A 21742-nucleotide genomic window follows, 5' to 3' on the forward strand; every position below is an offset into this window, starting at 1 on the left:
ACCACCACCTGACTGTGATATGTCTTAAAAAGAAAGAAGTTAACTTTTTTATACTGACTCCTGATCTCAAACCAAAACTATTTTCATTTCAAACAAGTGAGGGAAACACTACCCCACCACGTTCCCTGCACTGTTTACTTACCTATAATCATCTATCTACATGTGTAAAGAAATAAGCAATCAAAGGACCTCTTGAAATGAATCACTGAAACATATCTCTGTACATTGCATATATAAGTATATGCACATAAGCACACATGTGTATACATATATACTGAACTCAACAGCGTTCATCTAAAAATATACCCTCTTCATAGCAACTACACACCCCGTGTCCAGCAGTAGTTGGCCAACCCAAAATGAACGCCATGGTATTTTTATTTCATTTGCTTTGTTTTGGCTTTTTTTGTTGTTGTTTTTGTTTTTGTTTTGTTTTGTTTTTGTCTTACTGTTCTTTTGCTTATTTGTTTTGATGTTTCATTTTTGTGCTTTTGCAGGATTTCTTGATGTTTTGGGGGTTTTTTTTGGGTTTGGAATTTTTTTTTTAAGAAAGAGAAGAAAAGAATATACAGTTGGGGAAGTAGAGTAATGGGGGAGATCTGGGAGGAAAACATGATCAAAAAACATTTAATTTTTTTCAATTAAAAAAATGCCCTTTTTTCTCTAACTAAGCCTTCAAGCACTCAGTTATGTGAGCGGATAGAAATACAGCCAATTGATGTTACTAGCTGAATTAGCTTTCTATTACTGTAACAAATTACCTGATAAAATCAGCTCTGAGGAAGAGAGATTTACCTTGACTTCAGAGCTGTCAGCCTGTGTTCACCTAGATGGTGAGTACCTCACAGTCAGAGTGTCTGCAGGAGGAGAAGCAAAGAGTGAGTCAGGAGCCATGCTCCTAACCCCCTTCAAAGGCACACACCTCAGTAAGTCCCTTCTAGTAGGCCCTTTCCTCCTGTGTGTCCTACCATCTGCACACAGTGTCACCGTGTAGGGAGCAAGTGCCTTTGGGGTACATTTACTATCTGAGCTGTGACACCATGGCCTGAAAATAGTACAAAGGTTTGGTCCTTTCTTTTAGGGATTTTTTTCCCCCATAAAACCCTTATACCAAAATCTGCTTTTTCACCATTTTTCTTACCAAGTGCAAAATGAAGACACAGTCTAGTAAATAATTTCTAGCCTAATTATGTGTTTAAGTATTGGCTTCATTCTTATGCTTGTTTTAGAGCTAAAATATATAGGATGTGATACAACCCAGTATCCCACATACTGGCAAGAACAGAACCTACATGTTTTGTTTAGCTTGATTGATTGATTGATTGATTGATTGATTGATTGATTGATTGATTGATTGATTGGTCAGTAGTCGCCGTGAACAAAAGAAAACCCCCCTGGGAAAATTAATATAAACTAGCCACATATTGTTAAATGGCCTCTGTGCTCAGTGGTCTGTAGTGCTCAGTCTTAACCTGGAAAATGTTGTGGTCTGGTTTGATTGAATTTCAAGATATTTTTTTTTTTGTTTTTGGTTTTGGTTTTGGTTTGTTTTTGTTTTGCTTTTAAACTGTGGAGTCTTACCCAAACACATACACACATAATTGTAAGACCAGCAAGTGAGTGGAGATTCTCTTCGACCCACCACCTCTCCAATGGCATGGCTTTTGAATCCACATGGTGAACATGACACGGAGTTTGCTGAGGGGGTAATACAGGGGTAATACAGACAGCAAAAAAGATAATGTGGGTCCATACTCAGAAACGGGAACTTGACCTTTAAAACGGAATCTCACCCCAACTTCCATACTCCACAAACCTGAATAAAATGTGTCTCAAGTAATAAGGCTGGATAGCACTCGGGCAGGGCTGCCTATGGTCTGGCTCCCCACACATGTTGCCTGTCATTGTGTGCCTTCTCTTCAGCCACATCTCTCACTTAAGTAGCTTCTTTTTCCTTTTTCTTTAATATGTTTCTACTTCCAAGTACTAGCATTAGGTATGAGGGAGGTGATGAGATGGGACAGGAACAAAAAGCTATCTATGTTAGCGTCAGTCTGTTATCACTGTCAAAGAACCAGTTGACCTCTTGCCTCCACTACTCTCCTTAGGCAAAATGACCAACACTCTTTTGCAATTGGCCTGGTTCCCCTTTTCAGACTTGGCTTCAAAATTTGATCGTTGGGGGGCTATACTGTCATCCAGCAGTGGGAAACTCCAAAAATTGTAAATACATAATTCCTCAGATTGTAGTACTATTCCTTTTAGCAGTTGTTTACAAGTGCTCCAATGGCCAGATATATTAATATGTCGTCCTTCTAGTTAGTGGTTGCAGGCTAACTTTTAAATAAGACCGTTATACAAGCTGTGAACACTGTCACTTTGTCAATATAGGCAGATGTAATGAGAAAAAAAATAGTCATATGTCCAATCCAATGCACAAATAAATGAGTATTGATCTACTGTTTTTCCTGTTGAATGCTTCACATGTTATTTAAAAAGGGAAGTGAAACCATAGATATTAACACTAATTTTCCTATAAAAACGATGAGCTTTCACTTCTTTTTAACCTGTTTAGGGTCCTTTTTTTTTTTTTTTTCTTCTCAGTGCCGGGAATTGAATACCGGGCCTTGCACATCTTAGGGCCAGTACTATAACCACTGAAGTGTTTACAAGTGCTGAGAATTTATTAATATGTGTTAATGAGAGTGCCTAATTTTCCTTGTTTTATTCAGCCACTAACTAAACATATCTCCTTTTAAGAGAAGAAAAAAAAAAAACGTAAGTACTTAATGAATATTATACCAAAATAATACATATAAATTGTGAGTATAGTTAGGAAAGTTTCTGTGTGAACATTGTATACGTATCTGTGAGAATACAGTTATAAACTTGTGTTTGTTTTTCCACATGTTAGCTGTGACTGCCAACAGTCTTCAGACACTCAGAGTAGCCAAAGTCAGCTATTAGACAGGGAATGGTCCACATTCTTAGACGATGTGTTGCCCAATAGTGACAGATTTTTATGGATGTAGTTTTTATTGTATAGGGGGGTTTAGTTACCAATTCTGCATATGTACTTTTGACAGTCATCAGTAACTTGCACACGTTGCAAGATGTATATACTGAATGCTTTTTAGAAAGCTGGAAAGATCTAAACAGGAAGTACAAGAGGAAGATGGGCAGTTTCTCCTTTTGTTATACTGTTTTCTGCTTGGTAAATTGTGTTTGTTATACACATATCAAGTCCTTGCATACATAGTGCTCATCTTCATAAAGAGAGTGGTCTTTATGTTACTGATTATCTCTTTCTATCAGGCTCTTAATTTTACAAGGACAACTACAAGACACTGGAAATATTTTAGACCAATTCCTTGTATGACTCAATTTTTTTTCTGAGTAAAAAGGATTAGCTTCCTCCCCAGCTGATGTACTTTATTAACTTTATTATGAGACTTTCAGCCCCGGTCCTGGTGTCTGTGCCTGTGTGTGAAAGAACTGTATCCATCATCCTTTCCAAGACGCCTGATCATATTAGTTGTCCAGAACACCCTGACTTCTAAAAGGAGAGTTTTGGAAAATAAAAACCGATTTTCTTCTACAGCACCCTAGAGTCCTTGTGATCAGTTGCTTCTATTTCTAAATGCCATTAGATTCTTTTTCCACGGTACAATTAAAGCATGTTGGCAATTGTTAAATATAGACACATTAAATTTAAGAAAAGTAATCAGTCACCCATTTTACCATGGACGACTTTGCTAAAATAATTTTGTGTAAAGCTTTACTTTTTTATTAAGAGTTTGCTAGATAAGTGTGGCCTCTGTCCTTGCCAGATTTCCCATATTACATTATAAGTTCTGTCCATACATGTATCTGAAAGGTACTTCATTTTAATCTCACTTCCTGTGTTTTTTAGTGTGGGGTAGTTAGTTTTACCCACAGCATTTAAATAGTTAAGACTGTCTCAAGGAAGCAAGCAGTCTCAACCCCTCCCCCTCATGCGCTTTCTCAACCAGTTTCTGGCTTCCTCTTATGGTTTTGCTAATGGCAGCTCTGAGCTACTGAGCGGTCTGCCATACCGGCCATGAGCACCTCCCTCTGTGAAAGAGCATTTCCTGGCATGGGGGTCAGATCATGTCGGTAAAATGGGGTCGGCTTCCTGAAGTTCCTCTCATAACAGTGCGATTCACAGGACCAAAACATGGGCAGGTAAGAGCCCGGACTCTTCAAAGCACTGGACTAGAACAACAGGAGGCTGCAGTGCAGTTTGTTGTTTTGTTTTTGTCCTTGGAGGTAGTAGTCCGGATTACTGTAAGGGTAAGAAAATGGATTATTCAGATCTGAAGAACATTACAGTTCTTCAGACAATAATGCAGCTGCCATAGCAAGTTGTGTTATTGAACTTTTTTTAAAAAAAAAAAAAAAAGCATTGGAGCATGTTTTAACCTTCAGGCCAAAAAGAAAAAAAGAAAGAAAGAAGTCAGATGGTTTTAAAGTTAACATTTTATGCATGGAGAAATCTGCACAAAAAATATTAAAAGAGGTTATTTAGATATGTTCAACGTTTGGTAATTTGAGTCCTACACACTTTAGCAATTACTAATTTTTGTTCAGAAGAGTTTCCTGTTTTGTAAAGCGGTCGCCCCCCCCCATCCTTTCTGTTGTTTATAGTTTTAAAATGCAGCATTTGGCACTTGGGTTTTTGTTATATGTATTCTGTTAAGGGAGAATTTCTCGTGTATCATAGATTTTACAAGTAACCCATTTTATCCATTGGGTGGGTTCTGAGCTTTAGCAAATTAGAAGATTTAGTTCCTATCTGGTTCTTATCATTGCTTTGTAACCCTTTGCAACTCAGGGAGCCTCAGCAACCCTTTACAGTAAATGTGGTTCGTGAGAGCTAAGCTTTAGTCATACAAAACTATACCAGGTCCAGTTTAACACTGGTGGTTCTGTGCTCTAACTGTCCCTGTCCCAAGAAAATACATATAAATTACTAATTTCAGTGTCTGGTACAAAGTAACTATTTATCATTTTAAATGTCATTCATTATTCTCTCTTGTAAAATGGGAAGCGTGATAGCAGTCTTTCAAATGACTGACTCTATTTAGATAGCCCCTACAAGTGGCATTGCCATGATGTGTTTAATGGTCAGCATGGTCACTCACTTTGAGAAGCTCATTCTCAGGTATTTTTTTTTCCTAGATTGTAATCATAGTATAAAAGAGTAGGTAAAGATCACCTCAGGACTGGAGGTCTTCATGCTTTGTAAGGAAATTACTCTATTAATCTTGTTAGTCGGTTGAGCAGCTAGTGTAGTGGCCAGGCCTGCAATAAACATGAGGTGAATGTCAATTTCCTATTCCCTTTTACAGAGCTAAGAGGCAGCCGTAATGCAAGAAGAAAGCCTTGCAGTGAAAATCAAAGACAGTTCTCAGAAAGCCCTTGCTCTTCGAGCTGGAGACAAGGCCTGCTTTTCCTGTCTTGTTGGGCTTTAGGGCGAGCAGCTGAGCCTTGGGAATTCCCTGTCCCAGGTCCCCAGGCTTTTGAGAGGAAATGAGTGCTGTAGTGATCAGCTTGAGGACACAAAGAAGGTGGTTGGGGAAGGCTGCTGACAAGGCTGCTTGTCTTTTCTGTGCCTCGTATTTCCCATGCACCAGCATCTGTTCCACTGCTCTTGGGTTATTGTCTCCTCCCGGCCGAAATCAGAATGTCCTTTCCTTCTCTACAAAAGATTGCAGTTGTGTTGAGTTAGAGTAATAAGCTGATGACACTCATTTTCAGTGAGATGTGAATAATTACTATAATGTATTAAATGTTATTAGTGTTGCTGGGCTTTAACAAAAACAGAACTGTAAAGTAGGTATCTATCCCATTTTGCAAATGCAAAGCCTGGGGCTCAGAGAAATAATTTGCTTATAGTCCTACCATTAGTAGAACTTAGAACTGACTTCATGCTTAACCTCTGTGCAGTTTTCAGCCTTCTTTGTCACAACTGAACACAACCAAAATTAATATCTGGTAACCTACTGAGTTCTAGTTAGTAAAAATACATATGTAGGGTTATTTCATAGTTGGGATTAGAGTAGGAAAGAAAATGTCATGGAGACCCATTATTCAGGGACATACATGTGGTTGTAAAAGGGAGAGAGGAGCTTAACAGAACTTTTTAGACTTTGTGACATTGTTTTTCTTCCTCAGACTGAACCATCCATCCTTCTGCTCCCTTTCTAAACTGACCTAAATTCAGTGCTTCCTATGTGTACTATGCCATGCCTTACTAAGAAAACCTTCCTGCTGTGGGCTCTGCCCTGTCTGTTAGTATAAACAGCCCCTGATGACTCAGAACTCCTAAGTCTTTCTAATGGGAGCTTGCATGATTGAAAATTAATAAAATGTTGCCCAGAGGATTGTTCCTCATTTCTGTCTGCAGTGGACACCACCCTCTGTTGACCACATGCCATCTATGTGTTCAGGTAAGGGGAAGGCCTTCCAGTGCTGTTAACTGTTGATCCTTTTCTTTGGCAGGAAAAGGAAAGGGAAAAAGATAAAATTAAGGAGAAAGAGAAAGACTCTAAAGAGAAGGAGAAAGATAAGAAGACTGTTAACGGGCATGCTTTCAGTCCCATTCCTGTTGTGGGTCCCATCAGCTGCAGCCAGTGCATGAAGCCTTTCACCAACAAAGATGCCTACACTTGTGCAAGTAAGAGACATGCTTTCTTCCTTTCAGTAGATGAGGGTCTCTTGCTTCAAGAAAGCTAGTTTGTTTCTAGCCTCCTGTGCATCCCACCGGTGATCTAATCATCATCTATATGGAGAAGTAACTGTGTGTTTTTCTTCTAATTTTAATCATGTAACTTAAATTTTTTTCAGATATTTCTAATTTCAGATTCTCTGCTTGAAAACCACCTCCCATTGCCAGAAACCTGGCAAATCAAAGCAGAACATAGATAGCCTCAAACCTTAAAGCTGCCCCAATCTTTTGTCTGATCATATATACTTACTTTTATACTCTGCCCCCCCCACACACACATCCAGCACACACACACACACACACACACACACACACACACACACACACACACACACACACACACACACACAGATACACATGCAGTTTAGAGATTCAAACTCAGGACCTGATATAAGAAAGCAGTCTACTCCTGAGGCCCCCTCCCCCACACACACACCCAGCCCTGTGCATTTGTTTTTAAATCTGGTCCTCTGGAATGTGATTCAGCCATCTTCTGTCATTAAGTCATGATGGCTACCAGAGGAGTGTCTGCATGTGCACATAAGCCCATGTTTCTGTTATTGATCTGCTGAAAGACAAGTCTATTAACTGAGCATGGCTCTCCTTTTGATAAGACATTCTCAGCAAAAGACAGTTGGCTTTCTCTGTACAAGACTTAGATAACAAGTGTCTGTGTCACAGCCACTGCATTCTACAGTTGCAATGCAAAGGCAGACATAGATCGATCAACAAGAATGGCTCTGTTCCAATAAAATTTCATTTGCAGACACTGACATTTAAATTTTTGCATGCCATGTCATTTCATCTTTTCAATTCTTTTTCAGCCATCTAAAATATAAAAGTCATGCGTGGCTCATTGACTCTGAAATGAAGCAACAGGCTAAATCTGTCACACATAATATAATTTGCAAATCTGCTCTACAGCAGTACTTCTCAAAATTGTGTTAGGGCACACATAGAAAGTAATTGTATTTGTAAAGCATATCAAGGTAAAACCTGGAAGCTGTTTTGCTCAGAGTTAAGCAAGCCAGGAATCAGCCCTCATAGGCCTAGCACTAGGAGGCTGGATGGTTTGTCTCATGTTAGACCTGTGCCACATGTGGATGAGACAGTGCTAAGTCACACTCTGAGGAGTGAGTCTCTCACCTGTAAGATGATCTCCTGTTCTGAGTCATTTATTGTGCATTCCAAGTAATCTGTTACTAAAAATAGTTAGCTTACTAGAATTGAAAGAGCTAAAAGTTTATATGGGCAGATTCTAAAAGTTTATATGGGCAGATTCAAAGTTCTATAATAATTTTGTCTCTCTTGCTTTCTTTTATACAAAAGAGGGGTGAGGCTACAGCTTGCAAAGATCCTGAAACCTGTCTTACCTGTGTCACAGCCATTATAACTTTCGTAAATAAATTAAAAAAGGCTTGGTCACATATGTTCTTATAAATTTAATGTGAAAGATATGTTATATCCCCCAAAGTAATCTATAGCCCTATTTATTTTGCTCTTTAAAGGGAAAAGCACTTAACTAAATCAGTATGCATTTCTTCAGGCAGAGATCACACACATTATCGCTATCCTCCGTGTCTGACTTAGCAGAAAATTGAGAACTGCATCACATAGTACTGAGTTTCAGGTAAACTTTATGAAGCAAGAGGCTCTGTCCAATGTGTCCGATATCCCCATAATGCTTTCCTTTTGAAACCTAGGCTCTAATAAGGACTCTCTGCCTCAGCATAAAATGTCGACACTTTAGGTTTTTGTCCATAGCAAACAGTCCGCTTCTCAGTACTGCAGCTAATTTAGTTGGCTACAACAGAAGTCAATAAGCACCTTTTTTTAACAAGCCACTTTATCTATTTTTAAAACATTTTAAACACATTAACCTTGTGCATTTAAAACTATACTTAACAAAGAGTACATTGTAAGGATCAAAGCCACAGGTTTGACATTTTATTTTCTGGTTAATTATTAGTATGGTTGGTATTGTCCTTGAACCACAGCTTCTGAAAAGAATTTGTATAGCTGTCTCTTTCATTTTATTGAACATAAAAGCAAGGTATTCATCACAACATGATGATGATCAGATAAAGAACAATATTGTTGGTCCATGTCTTGGGTGAGAAACACCTCTTCTCCCTCAAGAAAGCCTCACTGTATATGTAAAGTGGAGCTGCCTAGCATAGGACTGAGTGAGGCACCAGTGTTCCAGTCTATATGTTGACTCTGTTTCTCATTTTAAGAGCCATTTTAAGACCAATTGTGAAACAAATTTCTGTGGGGTTTGGTTCACATTCAAATCATAACAGAAATCAGTATAAATGGAAGCTGCAGTGGCTGGAAGTATAGTTCACGGGAGCACTTGCCTAGCTTGTATAACTTGAGTCCATTCCCCATCACTGGGAGAAAAGCAAAGCCATAAAAATTTACTTTTGGTTTTAAATATTATTTTGCATATTCCCTCCTGTTCCTTATGAAAGTGCTTTTGTTTGTTTGTTTGTGAATCATTAATATCAGAAAAACATTAAAAAGCCACCATTCTTTGAAAAGTTCATACAGTCTGTCTTGAGCACATTCACACATGCCCAACTCCTCCCATAACCATCTACCCATTCTTCCCATCAGACTTTGAGTATACTCCATGTCCCAGTCTAGTCCAGTTGGTGTTGCCCAGCTAATCTGACATGTGGTCAACATACCAGGGGTTACATCATTTAAGAAAACTGATTCTCCTTTTTACAGGAGCTATCACATACCAATAGTTTCTCAGCTAGTGCCCATTTTGGCCCATCTATGCAGGATTTTGTCTGGCTTGAACTTCACAGTCTTGGGCATGTTGTCAAAATCACTGTGAGTTCATATGTGTCTCTGCCTTGTTGTATCCACAAAACACTATTTCCTTGGAGTTTCCTACCACCTCTGGCTCTTACATGCTCTGCATCTCCTCTTCCAGGAGTATCCCTGAGCCTTATGGAAAGGGATGTGATGAGGTCCTTTTTAATAAAAAGAAATTTAGTATTGGCAATAACAGTGACACAAAGTATACATTCCCATTCAAAATGAATGAATAACTTGAAGGCTTGGACTAAACAAGATCAAAACCCAACATGGCAAATATTAAATAAAATGCCCAACATCTGGAGACACATAATGCTATGATGTGGGCCCAGAGGTCTTGAGCAGGTTTGCCCTTATGGCATTGCTGTTTATGATTCCTTTGTCCCTCCCTTTAAGGCAGGCTCCCCTAATTAACTGCACCTTTCTTTGATAATATTCCATGTCCCTAGGGTCTCCATTTCATCCTTGGCTTCATCTTCACAGTTTTAATGCATTGCCCTTTGAGGGACTTCTTTGAAGATTACAGCTATGCTATCCATCTCCTGACCTTCATTCCTTCCTTTGAAATCAGGGTAGAAGCCCCTGATAACTCTTGGATTCTGCCTAAATAAAAACAAAAACAAAAATCAAAATGGTTAATACTATGTAAATAAAATCAGGGACTGCCACAAGTTCAAGCAGTAGCTAAGGCCCCCTTGAAACATGGATGCATAGTCTCAGAGTGCACATGCAGAACACTTTCCTAACAGTGTGCCAGTGCCACCTTTGCCTCAGATGCTTGAAATATAGTTAAAGGATTTAATATTGACTTTGTTGAGTGTGATCCTGATTGCTTTGGTCCAATCCTTTCCTGTGACATGTTTCCCTAATATCAACCATACAAGCAGTTCTCTACCTAACAGGTAGCCCTGGACTTCTCAAAACAGTGTTTTCAAATGAATTAAAACCTCTACACCCTAGAGCTTGGAATGAATGGCGTCCAGCCAGTTTTGAGACGTCCTCAGGATATCTTTCCTATTCCTTCAATATCCTTGGCTTCTTAGTGGCTCTAAGAAGCTCCTTTTTCCCTGGCCCCAACTTTGCTTATACTTCTAAACTTCTGTGCTGCTGTAAGCAGCCAGTAAAGCTCATTCCACAGCCTGAATGCTGAGCCTTTGCAAAATTTCCTCCACTAAAATTTTTAACCCATCACTTTCAAGTTCAACCTCCTTAGTCTCAGGGCTTGCTCAAAATGCAGACAAGTTCTTGGCCACAGCTTAAAATGAATGGCATTAGTCCAGTTTACAGAGCTGTCTTCATTCCCTTCAGAAACCTCACCAACGTTCTTCCTGTCCCTTTTCCTGATAACATTCTGGGCATTTGCACTCACAACAGAATCACTCACTAAATTATGCTCATGTATCTGAGAACTCTATAGGGCATCTCCAGAACTTTTGAAATGCTCAAGTGCCAATTCGCAAAAGCTCCTTCATGGTCAGATTTAGCTACAGCTAATTACTTTTGACTTTCTTCTCCTGACAAATACTTGAGGAAGACAACTAAAAGGTAGTGATAATTTATTTTGACTGATAGTTCCAGTCCACCTTCTCAGGAAGGGTGTGTCAAAGTAGAGCTGGTCATGTCATAGTGCCAAGGAAACAGGAAAACAATGCCTACACTTTCTAGCTTTTTCCCTTTTCGATTTACCTGAGTCCCCAGCCTATGGGATGGTACCATTCACATTTATCGGAGGCCTCCCCTGCTTAGTAATGTGGAAATGTCCATATAGAGACACTCAGTGTGTCCTTTCTCTGTCCAATCAAGTTGACAGTAAAGAGGCAGAGGCAGGCAGATCTCTGTGAGTTTTTGGTCAGCCTGGTTTCATAGCTAGTTCCAGGATAGCCAGAGTGTAGTGGCATCTAGTCTTGCCAGTGAATTTGTGTTAGTGGCCACATCCCTCTGGGCATGACTTCAGGTTTGGATGGAACCGGAAAGAGGGAAATGTGAGGCAGATTCTCTCTCTCTCTCTCTCTCTCTCTCTCTCTCTCTCTCTCTCTCTCACACACACACACACACACACACACACACACAATAACATGTAGACAATTCCACAGATATTTTAAATGTATAAATGTATATATAATTTAAATGGATCTCAAAATTCTGTAACAGGATTAGTTGTTTTTTATTAGAAAGTACATTGTGGGGGCTGGAGAGATGGCTCAGGGGTTAAGAGCACTGACTGCTCTTCCAGAGGTTCTGAGTTCAATTCCCAGCAACCACATGATGGCTCACAACCATCTGTCATGAGTGAGATCTAGTGTACCCTTTTCTGGCCTGCAGGAATACATGCAGACAGAACACTATACATAATAAACAAATAAATAAATCTTTAAAACAAAAAAAGAAAAAGAAAGTACATTGTTTAAACTATCATGTAAAAGTGACACACACACACAAAATGACTCACCTTCCTTCTGAGGATTTAATCCTCATTTTCCATGTTTAAACATAGATGGTCAGTTGAAGCAAATAGCTCAGACCGGAATGACAGACACTGGAATAATCTGCATTTGGGCTTTCTGGACAGACTCAAGTGTCCTTGCCAGCTTCCAACAGTCTTCTTGTCATTGACCCATCTCACATCACAGACAGAACATCAGAAAGAACATAACAGAGAAACTCAAGGATTTTACCCCAATAAGTATCCAAGGCTCAGAAGTACATTTTCAGTCTGCAATCACTCCACATTAGAAACTTAGGAGTTCAGTGAATTAGCTACGGCTACCACCCTGCTCTAGAAGCAGTGATGGAAGAGTTCAGTCATTTGAGAGCAGTGGTAAGATTTGTGTATAACCACATGCAGCTTCCTTCTGTAGGGAAAAGACCATGAGGACTAGAGTTTTAAAAGCAACAGAATAGTATATAGTCACCTTTCCAAAAGAATGAAGGCAATCAGCTGATTCACCTGGCTTCCCGAAGGGCAGGGCCTTCAATTCGTATTTGTATGTATGAAGCCCCATCTGTTATCTTGGCAGGAAACAGGAAATATGAGTAATCCAGGAATCTTTTGTCTTTTCCCTTCACACACACACATACCCCAACTCAAGTTCAGATCTTCCCAGGATTTGCAGGAAATATGGCATCTCTGTGGTTAGTCATCTACCTCCTAGGAAAGTACTGCGCTTTTATGGGGGGGGGGGGAGCAGTTTTTGTTTAATAAAAAGCTGTTTTTGCTGACCACTGAGTGGAGCTTCATATTCTTAGACAGCTGTTCTATCAGGCTTTGACTTGTGATTTAGAAGTCACTGTAGGACATAATGGAGATATATTATGATCTGTAATGACTTACTCCTGTCATCTGTCATATTCATGTATCCCAAATACCAGGAGATTGGTAGGATAGACTTTCAGTGAAGTCAACATCATTGAGACCATGGGATTACACCCAGACCAATCTGTCAGACTAAGTGAAATCTGGTGTGGAATAACACGGAAGCGTTAATGACCATAGCCACGAGAAATAGTGAGCAGTAGAACATCTGTGTGCTTCAGGCAGTCTACTCCTAGATTTAAGAGAAAAGCTTAAACCTATGGTCAGGAATATTTCAAAGTAAATGAATTTAGCAGAAACTTAGGAGGATTTTCTCCCCCTTAGTTCAAACTGTACTCCTGGTTTAGGATTAATGGGGGAAATATATCTTTTCAATTCTTCATTCTAAAGCATGTAAAACTATCTTTGAATAATAAAACTGTTCGTTCTGGCTGCCACAAGTCATTTATTTTGTGAAAAGCTTAGAGGAGTCCTTCAGAATCAATAATTTGGTATATACACAGTTTTGAACCTTGCCAGTGGTTTTATTTTGTTTGCTTTTAACAGTTGTGAAATGACACCGAGATTATTGTTGGTTTGTGTTCTGTTGTGTGAGCATCTTCTGAGTACTTTTGTGATGGGTTATTTCTGTTGACTAAAACAGTAAACAACTGACCCACTGGAACCTAAGTAGGGAATGTGAATTCTTATTCAGTGATGGTTGGTTTTGTTGTTGTTGTTGTTGTTTGTATTTCCTCAGAAGCAGCAGCTCGGGGGACTGGATAGTTTCTATAATTTAGAATCAGTTTGTTGCTTCTGTAAGATAGTAAACACAAATGAATTGCCTGAAGAAAAGATACTTGTAACTTAGAAGAAATGGTAAATAAGGAGCTTACTCAATAAAGTCCATTCTTAATCAACAAGAACACTTGGTTTCATTTTTGTTTGCCAGTGTTCTTATGAAAACTGATGTTAGGAGCAGTTAGTCAGAATGGCTTAGCCTTTCTCTGTGGCTTTCCTCGCCTTCTGAGCATCAGCACTATGGTTATTAACACTGGCTACTGAGAACTGCTCACATGCTTTTCACATACAAGCACTATCAGTCCAGACAAGACAGCGCCTGGAAGTCCCTAGTGATTTTAAACAAGACGTTGCAGAAAGAGTTCTGGAGCATGTGTTTCATGAGTTTCTGCTCCTTCCATGGGCTGGTTGGATTTTGTGTGGTTGGTTGGTTTGGCTTTGTTTCTAGTTCTCTCTCTCTCTCTCTCTCTCTCTCTCTCTCTCTCTCTCTCTCTCTCTCTCTCTCTCTCGTTTTCCATTTTTCCATAGGAGGAAAATGTTTCTATTTGTTCTTAAAGGCCATTCTTCTGTGTGTCCTTAAAAAGAATCAATTTTTTTTTCCTATATAGATTTTTGCTTCTAGTAGACAGAACAGTGCACTAAAGTACTTGAATATTCCTTTCTTCAAAAGTCTGGCTGCATAGGACAGCTTTTCTGCTGGGGGGGGGGGGAAGTGCACAGTATATAACATTTCACCAAAGTTTTCTCAAGCATAGAAAAGCAACAAATAAATGATCACTCTCAGGCATATAAGTTTGCCTCCTTGTAGAGGGAGGGAGGGATTCTGGCTGAGCTATTGACTTATTTCAAAGAAATGTGAGTAAGGGTCAGCTCTAAGCCTATAAAGCACTGTACTTGGTTACTCTTTTTTTTTTTTTTTTTTTTTTTTTGTGAAGAATTTTGAAAATGCCACTTACTGCTCTTAGGAAATGTTTTAAATCCAAAGAAGGCCAAAAGCCAAATCAGGTTTTCTTTTTTTTATGAACATTTAACAAGTTTATTTAAAAAAAAAAAGGGGGGGGGATAACATAGATTTAAACACAACTATTGAGACAGAAAAGCATAGGCAGAGGACAGTCTACAGCCAAGTGTGGGTTCCAGCTTCCCAAAACAGCCCAGATAAATGTTCCCTGATCTTCCTAACAACACCGTATGGTTTTATGGCAATGTGCTTTAAAAAAAAAAAATCTATTAGACTTGTCTTCAAGTATTGTGTTTTGGACAATTGTTCTAAAACAGATGATACTGTTTTAAATCCCGTGACTTTGGCTGATGTCACTGGGGCTAACAGTTTCTTAATCACTAAAACCATCCTACGGATTGAGTCCAGGACCACTTGCTGACGAGTTTAGTGTTTTTCAAGTAGGTACTTGAGTGTGGTAAACAGGCGGGCCATATAAACTGTTTATCACTGAGAATCGTGGCTGTAATACTGGGCATATTAAAAATTCAGCTAAGTTGTGGGCTTCAGAGGCAATCAACTAAAGCATTATTTCTGTGAAAAGTTCTACTGGGTGCACATTCAGGATGCCATTTCTCCTTCCATGACTCACGAAGTAGAGTTGTTTTTACATATCAAACAGTGACCCAAGAGCATGAGAACTGCTGAATTGTTCAAAAGTTACAGTACCTCCCCCCACCCCACCCCCGTAAAACTGCACTGCTTAGCCTCTTGAGGAATGTTGAGACTAGGAGGAAAGGAGCAGGAGGGGCCCAGCTTGGAAGTGACTTCTGTCTGGACCTTTTACAGATCAGAAATAGTGGCAAGTTCTCAAACAAACCTATCACCTTTTATATTACAGAGCTAGAGTAAAACAAGAGAAAAGATGCCTGTTAGAACTGTGATGCTGAAACTAGTGTTTCAACGTAATGTATCACAAATGTGGTAAATTATTGTTAAAGAATAAGGGAATCGGAGCTTTTGAGGGTAATAAAGTGTGATACACTTGTTTTTTTTATTTAAATGCTATTAATACAGATATTATACATGGACAATGTAATAACCTGTTGAACCCCAACTCAAAATGGAAAAGTATAGCTCAGTGGTAGAGTGCTTGCCTAGACTATATGCGGCCCTAGGTTTGACCCATATCACCACAGAAGAGGAAGGGAAGGAAGGAGGAGGATGGGCAGTATATTGACACAGTACTTCATCCTTCATTTTCTAAGAAAAAACCTTCACAGTCAACATTGAATTTGTTTCCCTGTGCCAGTCTTCATTCTTTCCTCCAAGTAAGCACTTACTGTAACTGGTGGATTATAATTCTATCTCATACGAACAAAATTTAATTTTAACAGTTGATTTACTGTTGCTATGCATCTTATTTTGCAGTTTTCATTATTCTCCCCAATGTTCTATTTTAGAGAGTTGAAATACTGGCTACATAGATGTAGATACTGGCACTTATCTGTAGACTCTCTTACACACTTGAAGCTGCTCTGCTGCTTAGGATATGGGATCACCTTCACTTTGTCTCTGTGCCATGCGGGCATTCTTGAGTCCTTGTGTATGGCACTAGACTCGGTGCCAAGTCATAAAGTTGGCACACACTGAACTTTGTTAGATTTTGGAAAATAACTCTCCAAAGTCAATGTATCAGTTTTAGATGATGAGTTTCCCTTGACATAGCTTCACAGTACTTAAAGTGGGGAATATGGTTCTTTTTTAAAAGTTTTGTAGGCCAAGGCTTGCGGAGAAGGAACTTATTTGGGGCTCATAAAAGTAATCAGAATTAGGACCTGAATTAAATGTGTTATGTGTCCTGCTATGTGTCCCGCTGTCTTTTACATATTTTTAAGTTGACAGTGAGTTTCAAATGCAGTAATGGAAGTTGTTTCTGGACACTTGGTTCACAAAAATGGCCTGAGTTTTACACATAGATATTCAATTACATATCATGATCCAGATACTGCACTAGAACTAAAGATCCTCAGTGCAGAAGAAAAGCCTGACGATATCCCAGCAAAGTGTGTCTGGTAGTGTTCAGGAAGGGCCCAATGAACCAAGAGCAACTACTGTAGAAGGAATGGAGAAGGCCTTTGGGATCTGGGTTCTTAGCAGTCTCTTTCATAAGTTCCTCTTGCCCTGTAGTCCATACATAAGTTCAAGCTTCCAAGTCCAAAAGCATCTTGACCTTGTGGGCTAGGACAAGGCCTGGCTGTGGTAGTACTCTCTGAAGCAAGCATACCTAGTGAAATCCTGTCTGTCACTAGTTTCCTGAGTGAGCCTTTCCCAGGAGACACACGCCTCTTCAGCTGTCCCCAAAGACAGATCTTTTGCTTGTTTGTGCTTTGCCTCTAGCCTCTTGGCACAGTCTGTTTTTATGACTTCATCGCAGCAGGAAGAGCTGATGACCTTTTTGAGGCACAGAGTGTGTGGTTTTTACATCAGTGGCCCTTGTAGGCCACGGGAATGGAAAATTAAAAATACTTTAAGATAAAATGTGTCATTGGTAAGTTTGAATCTGTTTTGTCTCAGGAAATCTCCCACATTCTCTTGAGTCAGGGTTCCCAGGGGTGCTCTTGAGAGAGTTGTAGTTACATCTTCTGGCTTGGGGAGCCAGGTACAAAAGGCTTAGGGTATTTGAGATCTCAAGAATTGAAGACTAGAGAGATGGCTTGGTGGTTAAGAGCACTGACTGTTCTTTCAAAGGACCCAGGTTCAATTCCCAGCATCCGTATGGCATCTCACAACTGTCTATAACTCTAGCTCCAGGGGATCCGACACCCTCCCACAGACATGTGTACATAAAATAAAAATAAATAAATAAAACATTAAAAAAAGAAAAGAAAAAGCATAGATCTTCAGATCCTTGGCCTGAAATTTTCACAGAACCTTTTAGCGGTTTCATATATTTTCTTATAATTTAGGCATAACATCTTTCATTATTTCCTTTATTTTTGAGATTATAATTGTCATTTCTTCCTTCCCTTTCCAACCTCCTGTTATATTTTCAAATTCATGGCCTCTTTTTACAGTAATTGTTCTTAAATATATGTGTATTTCTCTGTTTGTATGTGTATGCTCCTAAATACATAACTACAACCTGCATGGTCTGTGTAATGTTACTTGTGTGTATGGTTTCATGGTTGATCATTTGGTATTGGATAACCAATCAGTGTGTTCTTCCCCTTGGCATTCTATCCAAACTCAGCATTCAGTACTTGTCTGTAGTCCATTGTGTAGGGTTGAATCCTCCATAGTCTTTCCCTGTCCACATTAGCTTGTCTGTTAGTGTCCTTGTTCAGCTCATGTCTAGACAGTCATGTTGGTGAGGCTTTATAAAAGTGTGTATCTTCTGACATCCTAGGAGACTTAATCTCACAATAGATTCCTTCATCTTCTGGCTCTTAGAGTCATTGCACCCCATCTTTGTCAGTGTTCCTGAGCCTTAAGTGTGGGAGTTGTTCTGTAGATTGATAGTTGTTTTGTAGGAAGAGGCTCCACAACTCTGCATTTTGGTTGGTTATAATTTTCTATAATGGCCTTTGTCTCTTGCAAAGAAGAGTTTTCTTGATGAGGGGTTGGTACTACACTTGGTACTACACTTATCTATGGGTCTAAGGACAGATATTTAGAACATAGGATTATTCTGATTTTAGTAAAGTGGGGTGGTTGTAGATTTCTCCCCCTAGATCCATGATTTCAGCATGTGTAGCTGGCTGTTTCCCTCTTGTTGAGTGGTTAAGTCCATTTAGTGAACTTTTGGTAAATATTGTATGCGTGTCACTATTGCACTGTTGAGGTTATCACACTATACTGGCTGTTGTGGTCCGTAGGTGTCATAGCTTGGTAGAACTGTTGGATACTTTGCTTCTTTGAATGATTGTATGGCACATTCTAGTACCTCCTCCATAGAGAAGACTTGTATGTCAGTTTCATCTTAGGGTTCTCTGGCCCTATAGATATAACATCTTGATGGCAGACATTTAAACTCTTAGTTTTCATAGCCTCCCCAGCTTCCTGCCTGAGACATTCCTGATTTCTTTTGGTTAGTCAGAAATACACCTGCTTCCTAGTAAATACCTGTAAAATGTACTGTTAGTTAATGATAATTTTTTTTTTTCCTGTGTGAATAAAAGTCTGTCAGCTCCGTGTTGCAGTGGTGGAGTGTCAGAGTCCATGGCCTGCTGGCTTTCTTGTTATGACCTTGCCTTATGCTTCCTTTCCAGGTTGTAGTGCTTTTGTCCACAAAGGCTGCAGAGAAAATCTAGCCTCCTGTGCAAAGGTCAAAATGAAGGTAAGCTATTTCTAGCTATTAGAATGTGTGAGATCCAGTGGTTTAAAATAGTAAAATATCCTCCCCCCCTCCCCACCCCCATCTCCTGTTAGAATTTAGATTGTGGTAGATTTGTTTGCTTTCTTGCTTTAATCATTTGGTGCCAATTTTGAGACCAAATTAATCTAAAGATAATTGTTCAGCCCCTTTCTTGACTAACAACACAAGAATTTGAGACTTTGAATAAAAGAAGTGTTGAGCTGGAGACTCACACTTGTGATCCCAGCAGTTGGGAGGCTGATGCAGGATGTTTTCCTTGGTTTGATATTAGCCATTGTACCAGAGTGAAAACCTGTCTCAAAAATATTTTTAAAGAAAATGGAATGTTTTTTAGAATTTCCATATATTAAACATTTCTCTGTGTTTCTGTTTAAACGATTGTCTTAAATAGCTCTGCAAATACACTCTGTGATTGAAATGGCTGGCTTGGCCATCTAGGAGCATGAGGGCAACCAGTGGAAATCAGAGGCCTTTGATATGTGATGGGCAGGTACAGGGGTCTACTACATTCAGGACCAACCTACATGGTCTTTTCTCCAAAGGTACATATGGATAGCAGGGATGACATAATACAAGAACAGGAAGTACCAATATTGGAGCCATACAAATTTGGAACTGTATTTTTAGGTAGCCTATGTGACTGATAGTGTTGTATTAGAGTCATACATAGAATGTTTTTCCTTAGAGAATTTCCAGATATGTCCACACAGATGTTCATCAGTAATCACATTACCTAGTGCAGTGGTCTCAGTCTTGAGTGTGTATCAAAATCATCTCAAGATCTTACTCAAAAAAATTTGCTGCTATAATCCCCCAAAAGGATTCCCAGTTCTGGAGTGGACTGAAGAGTTTGCTTTTCCAAGGAATACCCAAATGACCCTCAGACCTCATTCTGGGCCTTAAGGAAGGTGGCTAACTTCTGTGTCTGAATTTTCTGAGCTCAGTGATGTATATTTTGACTCATGCCACACTTTAAATTCTTAGTTTGTGCAAAGACTTAGAAATTACATTTTATACCAACTTTGGTTTTTATTTTCTCCCCCCAAAATTGGAAGCTCCTACAATCCTCTCAGCTCACTGGTGTTACCTGTTACCCAGCAGTCCCAGTTCCCCTCATCATACTCTTTTTCCATTTTTTCATAGTGTTATGAATCTTCTTAGATGATTTACTCTCCCCCCCCCCTTCATCTGTACCTTACTCCCACTAGAACATAAGCAGGAAGGCAGGAATCTTTGATTGAGTACCTGGGATGGGGTCAGGTATATGATAGATTCTTAAAATTTGAAAGATTGTATGTCAGAGAGTAGTCAGTGGGGGCTCACTGGATACTGGTGGAAGGAAAAAGCATCCCAAATGTTCACTTGTGCTTTCATCTCCTCTCCTGCTTCTGCCATTTACCATCTGTCGGATCACTCGGTCAATAAAGTTCATGGTCTCTGATAAGACTGAGTGCATTGGGTTCTGTAGAACAGTGATGATACAGAGAATAACATCTCTCTTGTATATGGTTATAATATCTATGGAAGAATTCATTTTAAATTAGAAGTGATCTATTTCCTCCTAGTGATGTGTTTCAGAGTAAAGGTTTCAGTTTGTGATTTCTCAAACTGTGTGTGTGTGTGTGTGTGTGTATACCTCACAAAACTTAATAAAAATTAGCATTCTATCTAAGAATGTAACAGTTCACAAATGCTAGTCACCAAAGAAATAGAATGAACAAGGCACAGATGATTCTCTTTTGGATGTGGACAGCCAATTTCTACAGGTCAGGAAAAGCATTAGTGGCTATAGCAAAGAGAGAGTACTTGGGTCATCTGGAAATGGAAGAATGCCATGCCTACATAGATGACAAAAAAACATTCCTGGGATGGGGGTGGGGACATAACCAGACATTTACAGTGTTTGGTGAGCCCAAAGGATGGCAAAGGGGGTGTTGGGTGGGCATGGCCATGGCCCAACATATTGTTCTTTTTTTACTCCAAGCTGCTAGAGATCTGATGGAGGATGAGTTGCCAGTGCAGTCTTCATGTATGTACCTTCTTTTCTCTTTAGCAGCCAAAAGGGAGCCTCCAGGCACATGATACATCATCGCTGCCTACAGTCATCATGAGAAACAAGTGTAAGTAGCCCAGCACACCTCTCAGAAGTGCACTCAGACTCTTTGTTCCAGACTTAATCTTTTTGTGAAGCTTGCTTGTTGAGGCTAGCCTAAGCTACCTGGAAAGATACTGTACCAATTTTGTAGTATATTAGGTCACTACTTTGTTCTGCCACATTCATTGACCAGTAACTTAGCATTGCACCGTCAAAACCTTCTTGACGATGTCTGTCTTAGTGTGTACATTAGTGGAAAGGGGAACTAAAAGCCCATGTGTGTGAGCACGTTACTCCCGTGCCGCTCAGTCTCCTCTTCAGCACCATCTCTGTCCATTTTTAGAGTTACTCTAGCTGTTGTATCAGAGCATATGTTGTGTTTTAATCATTTCCAACTGCTACCATAAATAACACTGTGGTAATTATCCTCAGAGTTGGCTCCATGGAAGTGCTGTGATTTCAGCATGTAGTTGAATCAATAACGTGCAGATTCTGAGACCCCCACCTAGACCTGTGAGTCAGAGACTATGGTAGAGCTTTGTGGTCTATGTTTCAATAGACACTGATTTTGATGCCCACTCAAGCCTGGAAGCTCTACTTATGCCTTATCTGTCTTATGTAGTTCCTAAGCACTTGAAAATGCTGCACCAATC

At 39.5% G+C, this 21742-nt stretch overlaps 1 protein-coding gene across 1 annotated transcript in view; it reads left to right on the forward strand.

Annotated features, from left to right (window-relative positions):
* The window catches only part of Akap13 (A-kinase anchoring protein 13), a 269583-nt gene that overhangs the window by 219486 nt on the left and 28355 nt on the right, over positions 1-21742 (forward strand). The window contains 3 exon segments of the mRNA XM_051206584.1: positions 6526-6700; positions 18888-18955; positions 21048-21114. Coding sequence (XP_051062541.1) covers positions 6526-6700; positions 18888-18955; positions 21048-21114 — 310 coding nt within the window.

Source organism: Phodopus roborovskii, unplaced genomic scaffold (genome assembly GCF_943737965.1).
Source record: "Phodopus roborovskii unplaced genomic scaffold, PHOROB, whole genome shotgun sequence".
Classification (NCBI taxonomy): domain Eukaryota; kingdom Metazoa; phylum Chordata; class Mammalia; order Rodentia; family Cricetidae; genus Phodopus; species Phodopus roborovskii.